This window comes from Podarcis raffonei, chromosome 11, assembly GCF_027172205.1.
Source record: "Podarcis raffonei isolate rPodRaf1 chromosome 11, rPodRaf1.pri, whole genome shotgun sequence".
In the NCBI taxonomy this organism is placed as follows: Eukaryota; Metazoa; Chordata; class Lepidosauria; order Squamata; family Lacertidae; genus Podarcis; species Podarcis raffonei.
The window spans coordinates 65,166,139-65,175,698 of record NC_070612.1 but is presented as its reverse complement, the minus strand read 5'-3'; the positions used below and the strand labels follow the sequence as shown (position 1 = coordinate 65,175,698).

The 9,560-nt window shown below is 45.8% G+C and overlaps 1 protein-coding gene and 1 long non-coding RNA gene across 4 annotated transcripts in view; one reads left to right on the top strand and one right to left on the bottom strand.

Annotated features, from left to right (window-relative positions):
• The first annotated feature begins 213 nt into the window (after nucleotides 1-213).
• Nucleotides 214-9,560, top strand: part of ENTREP1 (endosomal transmembrane epsin interactor 1) — a 32,514-nt gene continuing 23,167 nt past the window's right edge. For all 3 annotated transcript variants that reach the window (XM_053408836.1, XM_053408835.1, XM_053408837.1), the window contains exons 1-6: nucleotides 214-576; nucleotides 4,946-5,002; nucleotides 5,750-5,860; nucleotides 7,555-7,683; nucleotides 8,888-8,995; nucleotides 9,116-9,249. In XM_053408836.1, the coding sequence (XP_053264811.1) occupies nucleotides 214-576; nucleotides 4,946-5,002; nucleotides 5,750-5,860; nucleotides 7,555-7,683; nucleotides 8,888-8,995; nucleotides 9,116-9,249 (902 nt within the window). The remainder of the gene's footprint in view (nucleotides 577-4,945; nucleotides 5,003-5,749; nucleotides 5,861-7,554; nucleotides 7,684-8,887; nucleotides 8,996-9,115; nucleotides 9,250-9,560) is intronic.
• On the bottom strand, nucleotides 5,966-8,326 carry LOC128423553 (uncharacterized). The gene is made up of 3 exons (XR_008332793.1): nucleotides 8,176-8,326; nucleotides 7,545-7,855; nucleotides 5,966-6,056 (listed from the first exon to the last, which is right to left on the bottom strand). It is a non-coding gene; the product is annotated as an uncharacterized LOC128423553 (long non-coding RNA).

Below are 9,560 nucleotides of genomic sequence, written 5' to 3'. Positions count from 1 at the left end.
CTTCGGCGCCGCGGCCTCGCCCCGCCCCCTTGTCCGCGCCCTTCCTCCCGCCGCAGTTCCAGGACCCTCCGCCAGGGGGCGCCCGCGGAGGCCCGCGCAGCGAGAGGCGGGGGAGGCGCGCCTGCGGGGCGAGCGCGGAGGGGCGGGGCCTGGCCTGGCGCGCCTTAAAGGGGCCGCTGCGGCCACGCACTTGTTGCCTCCGGCGAGGCGCCCATGTCTCTGCCGGTGGTGCTGCCGGGCTCGTGCTGCCCGCTGGCCCGGCTCTCGGCGGCGCCCGAGGCGCCCAGACCCGCCGCCGCCGCCGCCGCCCCGCCGCCGCCGCCCGCCCGGCCGCCATGGTCCCGCTCCGGGTGGCCAGGGCCGCGCTCGGCCGCGCGCTCCCCCGGCGGGGCCTGCCGCTGGGCGGGGAGGCCGCCGCCGTCTCGGCCGGGGCTGCTGCCGGCGCGCCCTCTGCTCTCCCTGGGGCTGCTGCAGCTGATCCTGGGCTGCTGCCTGGTGGCGCTCAGCTTCGGGGCGCTGTCCCTCAGCAGCTCCCCGCAAGTGAAGAACTCCTGCCCCTTCTGGGCCGGCTCCTCGGTAAGTGCCCGGCCCAGCGCCTCCGGGGCCGCCCAGGGCCGGGCAGTCTGCGGCCGGGAAAAGGCGAGCTTCCTTTGTTGACCCCGGTTGTTTCCTTTCGGTTCTCCGCCAGTGAGTGTTCGCCCTCCGAGGGCGAGAGGCAGCTCCTCTATAATAACTCCCGATTACTGTTGATGTCAAATCTGCAAGATTCGGTTGCGCCTATTTACCTATGCATGTATTAATATGATACATTCCATGAACCTTCCTCGTGTGGAGAACAGTTGATTTGTTTTGTAAATATCACTTGATAAATATCATTTATCATATGACATTTGATCCCGTGCACAAGGCACAATAATAATTCTTATTGGTTTCCATGGAATTTGTTTTTCTATGTGCTGCATCTCCCTGCCTCTGAGGGTTGCAAATTATGTTAACTTTCAGAACTGAAGATACAGTACTCCCCTATGTAATGTATCTTCAGTGCTCAAGGAAAATAATGGGAACCTCATTATTACCTCCAAAGTTTTCCGGGTTATGCATCTCTGTTTATTTAAATAATAACTTAAATATTATTTTAAAAATATAACCATTTTTATACCTGCTGATTATGAAGTGCCTGGTTATGTGCTGGCTATGCACATGCACACTCCGGCCCACAGGCGTCTGCGGGACCGTGAACTGGCCCAAGCCACAAAAACTTTGCCGACCCCTGGGGTGGAGCATGTGCTCAGCATGCAGAGAGTCCCAGGTTTAAAACGCAGCATCTCCTCGTGGGGATGAAAAACCCTGCCTGATACCCCGGAGAAGCACTTCCAGACAGTGTGGACAATACGCACCAATGGTCTGACCCACTGCAAGGCATTTTAAGTTTTGGGCATCTTGTATTATCTGAACACAAGAGCAACTGTTCTTCATGCTATTAAAAAACACCAAAGGCACGCAATTAATAAGATAAAATTGGGGCACCTAGCCCCTTTTTTTTGTAACCAGAGAGCTAAAAGCTTGCAGAGCATCATTTCAGGCTCTAGTCATAAATTTGGGTTAATGCAAGGCATTTTTAGATATATTTTTATTTTTGTGGAGTGTTAGTAAACACAAGTGCCTGTTCTTGCAGAGATAGCAGAGTTGGGGAAGGTGGGGGGAGTGTGGAGTCAGTATCCTATCAAAGACCTTCAAAGCAGGTGATTGATGCTATGTGAATGCAGCAGTCTATAGCTGCTTATATGCAGGTGGGTCAGGGCCCATGTGGATAGTTGCTCATTGATAAGGGTTAGTCTCATGAGGTGAGGCTTTGGCTTGGAACAGAGGGGAAAGTTATTTCTAATTTCTTGTCTACCTCTAGACCAGAAGAGGTAGAAAATGAAAGATTTTTGGAAAATTTTAATATTATGTCTCATCATACAGCTCAGGACCAGGGTAGTCTCTTATACACCCAGGAGATTACTGCGGTCTGTAGGAAAGTTTCACCTGCAGATTCCAAGGTTCTCAGGAGCAGGGCTGTTATTATTATTATTATCATTATTATCATTATCATTATTATTAGCGTGGCTGCCCCTGTTCTATGGAACAACATTCCTGCTGAGATATGTCAGACACTCAGTTTCTGGTAACAATTGAGGAAGGTCACAACCAAAGAAGATATCTTATGCACATAACCTTGGTCAAATGAGAAACATGTACAAATGGGTGCTGTGTATTTAGTGTGGTGTGTCACCTCATGCAGCTGTTGGTTTTAAGAACAGGCCATGTGGTCCAATATGTTGATAAAGAAAGAGCAGAAGGATAAGCAGGGACCTGGGCTGCCCTTGCCCAGATGATGGACATCATTGCTGATGTTATGGCTCCAGGCCTGCAATTGTCCCATCTGTATAGTTATTTTATTCTGTTCTGATGTTAAACCACCAGTTGTGGGGGTCTGTGATTTGAATACTGATGCTTTGTTCCATATTAGATGTTCGTTTTGTAGCTGATGGCTTTTAGTATCTTTTTTTATAACCAAGAAGAAAAAAGTGAAAATTTAAAAGTTCTCAAATTTATGCAAGTTTATGATTCATATATGAAAGGAGAGATTTCAATTCTGCTTATATCTTCTAGAAAGCAAGCATTAGTTTGTCACCACTTCATTGTCTCATTGGTTTTAAAAATTGATTTCAAGAGAATGTAAGTGCAACTAACTTAATTTTAATATGGATAACAAAATTGATTTGAAAATCAGTACAGCACAGATGGCAGAATTTATCATTGAACCACACTCCTCTTTCCCCCTTTTCTTTCTATTGTAACACTAATGTCTCAACAAATGAAACTGATCTGTAGAAAATGTAACTTGAAAAAAGAGACATTGGACATACTTTTGTAAACCAAGAAATCTTTAATAAAAATATGGTGTTTGTTTTTATTAAAAAAACCTACACTGATAAAGAAGTTTTCTCTTTGTGAGCATGAGACTTATAGAAAATTGTGCAAAATCAATAACAAACAAAAATGACTAATAATGTAAAGTGTAAAAAGCATAAAGAACATAAAGGCCTGTTAAAGATAAAATTCTCTAAAAGTTTGCCAGTCCACCACCTGTTTTTGCTTCTTGGCTAAAAGCATTCCGTGATAGAATTAGGTGAACATCCTTTTATGTTTAATTTTAAATTTAAATTTTAAATGTGTGTTTTAATCTCTGCTTGGAAATGGATCTTTTTTTTTTACATGTATATGCTTACTCAACTGAAGAGCAAAAGAAATACAGTGGTGCCTCGCAAGACAGAAAACTCGCAAGAAGAAAGAGTTTTCCGTTTTTCGAGGTGCTTCGCCAGACGAATTTCCCTATGGGCTGGCTTCGCAAGAAGAAAGCCCATAGGGAAATCTCTGGGGACCTCTTTTAAAATGCTGGCGGTCGGGAGCAAAGACTTTTGCCCACCGCCGGCCTTCAGAAGAGGTCCTGGACCTCTTCTGAAGGCCGGCGGGGGGCAAAAATCTTTGCTCCCGAGCGCCTGCCTTCCCGGGATAGCGGATAGCTATCCCGGACGGCTTTTGAAGGCAGGCGGGGGGGGAGCAAAGACTTTCGCCCACCGCCGGCCTTCAGAAGAAGTCCTAGACAGCATTTTAAAAGCCCCCGGGACAGCGGAGACTTCTCCGCTGTCCCGGGCGATCTTAAAATGCTGGCGGGCGGCAGCAAAGCCTTCGCTGCCGCCCGCCAGCATTTTAAAATCGCCCTGGGACAGCGGAGGCTTCGCTGCCGCCCGCCAGCATTTTAAGATCGCCCGGGACAGCGGAGAAGTCTCCGCTGTCCTGGGGGCTTTTAAAATGCTGGGGGTCGGCAGCGAAGGCTTCGCTGCCGCCCGCCAGCATTTTAAAATCGCCCCGGGACAGCGGAGAAGTCTCCGCTGTCCCGGGGGCTTTTAAAATGCTGGCGGTCGGCAGCAAAGCCCTCCTGTCCCCGGAGCTTGTGGGGCGGGAGGTGGGGAGAAGGGCTTTTCTTCCCACCGCCAGCCTTCAGAACAGCCTTCTGAAGGCTGGCGGTGGGAAGAAAAGCCCTTGTCCCCCCCCCCCAGCCTTCAGAAGAGGTCGGGGGACAGACTGTCCCCGGACCTGGTCTGAAGGCGGTTTCCATAGGAACGCATTGATTGATTTTCAATGCATTCCTATGGGAAACCGTGCTTCGCAAGACAAAAAACTCGCAAGAAGAAAAAACTCGCGGAACGAATTAATTTCGTCTTGCGAGGTACCACTGTAGTGGAACAAATTTTGGTTCTATTAGCAAAGCAGGAAAATTGGCATCCTACGTTCAGCACTGAAACTGCTTTTCTGTATTTTACTAGTACAGACATACCTCGGGTTGAATGCGCTTCGGGATGAGCGCGTTCGAGTTGCGCTCCGCGGCAACTCGGAAGTAACGGAGCATGTTACTTCTGGGTTTCACCGCTTGCGCATGCGCAGACACTCAAAATGACGTCATGCGCAGAAGTGCCGAAACATGACCCGTGCAGACGTGCGGACACGGGTTACGTTTGCTTCTAGATGCGAACGGGGCTCCAGAACGGATCCCGTTCGCACCTAGAGGTACCACTGTAGAGCTTTAAATGTGTGGAATACCCTTGAAATTAAAGGGAACAGTGGGAGTCCTCTACTGTCCCCATTCCTCTTCAATAGACCATCCAGGTGTGAAGAGTTGTGTGTTTGGGAGGGTGCACACGTGTGTTACAGGCAGCACACTGAATTGATCATATATGTATTCCTATTGTGACCCAGTCAGTGGTTCCTGAGCTCCTACCTTTTTAATCAGAATTTTGTCAGTGCTCTTTTAGAGCTTCACAGTTAGAGCTATTCAACATGCAAATGATGGGTGATGAACTCTCACTTCTTAATAGCTATTTGTTTTTTATTGTTCCAGGTAATTTTATCGGGAATTATAGGATTAACCACATGGAAGAGACCAATGATACTTCTGGTATGTGTTGGTTAATATGTTCTGGTTTGGTTATAGCACAATAATTTATTGTCCAACTAATGCTGTTCTATAGAATTTGTGTGGGTGAAATATTGAATCCACTTACTTGTCAGTAGTGTCAAGAAGATTATTTGCAATAAGAACAAAACCCTCTTGAATTAATTAGAAAAGAAAGATCTCTACACAGTAGATCAATACTTTCTGCACTAAGAAATGCAAACTGACAGAAAACCCTATCTGTATCCAACGTTATACATTATATTAGTCTGGTAATTTTTAGATAAGCATGAAATATACTTGAAAACAAATTACCGTATTTTTTGCTCTATAGGACGCACTTTTCCCCCTCCAAAAATGAAGGGGAAATGTGTGTGCGTCCTGTGGAGCAAATGCAGGCTCCTTGACTTCAGCGATAGCAACGCGAAGCCTCTGAAGCCTGTGCTCCGGAGGCTTCGTGTTGCTTTCGCTGAAGCCAGGAGAGTCTGGCCTTTGAGGCTGGCGGTGGGGGAAAGCAGCCTTTCTATACCAGCCTGTCAAGTTTATGATTGCTCATAAGTGATAGAATATAACTGAATATGTAGGTATATGTTTCAAATGGCAAATCTTTTGGTGGACAATGAATTTAGCACAGTATTTTAAAACCTAAGGCATAGATGGCAAAGGTAACATGCAGGACAGTGTGTTTTGATAGTGTTTACATAGAATGCCAAGGGGCTTAAAATTCTTGTATTTTTTGTTTTGTTTTAGGTTAACCTGTTTGTTTTGCTTTCTGTCATTTGTGTTCTCTTGAACCTGGCTGGATTCATCCTGGGATGCCAAGGTGCTCAATTTGTATCCAGTCTCCCTAGATGTGATCTGGTGAGGAGACAATTTACCTGATGGTGTCTGAAGCATGACTGTAGATGACTGTGCTTGTCATATAAAGCTTTACCGTGCCAGTGCAAGCATTGTATATACAAACTATAAAGCAAACTATACCTCCCTCCAATACTAACTAAGGCTGCAGTCCTAAGTTTGTTTTCTCAGAAGTAAGAAGTCAATTTAGTTAACAGGGCTTACTGCCAGGTAAGTGGAGTTCGGATTGCAGTCTAATTATATTCTATTATGTTTTGCTCTCTTAACAAAAAAGTGGCTTAGAAAAGGAATAACAGTAACCATATTATCAAATAATAAACAGATTAATTTGTGGATCTATAGATTATCTGTGTTCAGATACCAAGTCTGTACTCCTATTTCCATAAGCCTTTGGCTTACTTGCTTAGTCCTTATCTCCCTGAGCATAAAAATACGCATTATGCAAAACATGGAGAATACTAAAAAGAACATACCCATGTGGTGTTCAGCCCCTAAATTATTTGGATCACAGTAGATGTCCATTACATTGGTAATGAGGATGTTGATACAAAGCTTTCTCAAAGAGGAGAAGGGATGATCTGAAGGAACCACATTTGGTGTCCATTTGGGGCCAAATAATCCTAATTTATAGTCTAATGGAAGAATGCCTCAGCATGCTTTATATTTTGCTAAAGCTGGCAAAGAACACTGGCAAGCTATGATTTGAGCAGTTGCTTTGAACAAGGATTGGCTTTCAGTTCTGGTTTGAATATAATGGCAGTTTAGGATTATATCAGACCAGGAAGCACTAAGTCCTTCATGAGAGGAGAAGAAGGGGGAGCTCTCCTATTGTTCATTTGGACTTAAGAGTCATAGAGGGTGGTGCTTCTTAACCACATGCCCAGCTCAGGGGCTGATGACATACCCTCCGACATTCTCTGATGAAAATAGGGACGTCCTAAGGGAAAGTGGGACATTCTGGAACCACATCAGAAACTGGGATGGCTTCTGTAAATCTGGGAATGTCCCTGAAAAATAGGGACACTTGGAGGGTCTGTGATGGACCCCAGCACCTTTGGCCGGTGAGAGCAGTGGGGATACCCTGGATGTGGTTCACATCCTAAGCGGACTCCTTAACATTAGTCTACCCCATCTGACTCTGTGCCTACAGCAAACCTGCGTTCATCTGTAAACAATAAAGTTGTGGCCAAATTTGAACCCAGTGTATGTTTTCTGTTTTATTTGCTGTTCATACACCCTTCTATACGGGACGCAGGTGGCGCTGTCGGTCCCAGCTCCTGCCAACCTAGCAGTTCGTAAGCAAAGTGCAAATAGATAAATAGGTACCGCTCCGGCGGGAAGGTATACGATGTTTTCGTGCGCTGCTCTGGTTCGCCAGAAGCGGCTTAGTTATGCTGGCCACATGACCCGGAAGCTGTACGCCGGCTCCCTCAGCCAGTAAAGCGAGATGAGCACCACAACCCCAGAGTCGGTCACAACTGGACCTAATGGTCAGGGGTCCCTTTACACCCTACAGACCTTACACCCTTCTATGGCCTCAGTGCAACTGGGCCCACAATTTTTCCTCAAGCAATACATTTATTAGAGTCGGAAATTGCTTTATGGATTTTAATTCTTCTGTACTTCGCTTTTGCATTCAGTGCAGTATTTTTCAGTTTACTGATTCAAATTTCTCTTTACTTTTCACAATATTGAAGGCTGATGTGGGTGAAAGTAAGTTTTGTTTCTGTTGTGAAGAATTTCTGCCAGAAAAATGCACAGAGAAAGATAATGCGCTGAAGCTGTATCCTGTCCAACCATGTGGTGCAGTTCACCTTCTACTCAAGGTAAGTCGCCATGTGACATGGACTGCATTGGCAAAGAATAAACTGCAAGAAAAATGCACTTTGGCATCATGTTGTAATTTCATAAAGAACCCATTGCTCAGAATGAAAGAGGAGGTTAACTTATAAATTCTTGGCCTATAGAATGAGATAGCCCTTGAAAGTAGTAAGACACCTTACTTCTAGGGCACCAAACACAAGGCCCGCGGGCCGAATCCGGCCCACCAGACCTCGTCATGTGGCCCGTGTAGCTGCCGCCAGCCGCCAGCCTTCACCTTTTATTCTCGCTTTTTTTTTTTTGACACAAGAAAGCCGCCTCTTCAGCGCATGTGCGGCAGCCTACAAGCCAGAGAACGTCTGCCCTCTAGCGGCTCCGGCCGTTCTACACAGGAAACCTCCACTTTACATGTCCTTTACGTAGTCCTATAGATACAACCGGCCCTTTGAGGGTGACCAAACTGCTGATGCGGCCCCCGATAAATTTGAGTTTGACACCCCTGTTCTAGGGTATAGACGCAATCTACAAAGCAGTGGTTGCCGTTATGATATAAGCAGCTTGTCCGTAGTAGTTATGGATTTTGGAATAGTTATGGATCTTTTTAAACACAGAGTGATCCCATTATCCTAGTAAGGGCATTCCCCCCCCCCCCCCCCGTTTATGCATGTTCAATTCCTGTGCAGCTGTGCATATGTGTGGTCCCAGAATCCTGGAAGTTGGGGCAGAGACGCAAAGAGCTCCTCAGCAAAGACCCGCTATGCGGCTCGCAAGGAGACGCTCCCTGGAGCCTGGAGTGGATATCCTCTTGGAGCTCTGGGAGGGTCTCTGGGCAAGCCAGAGGCTTGCTGAGGCTGCTCAACTTGACACAAGGAAAAGTTTTCCTGTGTGTCAGGTGAGCGGCCTCAGCGAGCTTCTGGCTTCCTTAAATTTCCTGAAAAGAAATGCAGGCGACTTCCAATTTTACACAATTTCAGTGAGGTGTGCAACAGTTTGGAACGTAACCCCCGTGTAAATGGAGAGACACCTGTGTTTCAGGGAGTGGAATGTAGCAAAACCTGATGCAATTAAAATGTTTCCATTTTGTTTCGGTGTGCTTTATAGAAAAAGTCCACATTTTAAAATGATGCTTATTGTCATCTGTTCTGTTGGCTCACCTTTGCATACCTTTATTATTTTTGTAGTCTTTTTTTTCTTTTTGTCGCACTACAGAAAGTTCTTTTTGCTCTCTGTGCTCTGAATGCCTTGACCACTACTGTATGCCTAGTAGCTGCTGCCCTACGTTATCTGCAGATATTTGCCACAAGAAGATCCTGCATAGTAAGTGAGTGCAGGGCACAGTTTTGTTTTCTAAAAGTGCAGAAGGAAGTCAGTCTTCCATGAATTCTGCTTGTGGTTTCAGTGCAGAAGTCTTTACAAAACAAACATTTATCTTGTCAGGAAGAGCCCCATGTTTATGTGGAAGAAGCTGAAGAACAAGGCCACGCTTCTGATCCAGAAGATTTTGTGCCACCAGTACCACCTCCCTCATATTTTGCTACATTTTACTCTTGTACGCCTAGGATCAATCGCAGGTAAAATGCTGAAACTCAACTTTCCCTGGATATTCTGGTTCACCAATAACTGATTTAAGCAACAGCCTTATTGCCACTTTCATTGAAATCATGATTTACATGCAACTTCTAGCACAAGTGGTACCTGCAGTAATTTTTGACTGACTTCAGATTATAATTTTGTGGTTTTCATGTAAAAACTTCTTGACACTTGTTTCTGGATAAAAGATACATAGTGATTTGTTGAAATTTGATATTATAAAGCTGCTGCCTTGAGCCACCATAAAAACTGATTGCTAGACTCCCAACTGCTTCAGCACAGAAACTCTCTG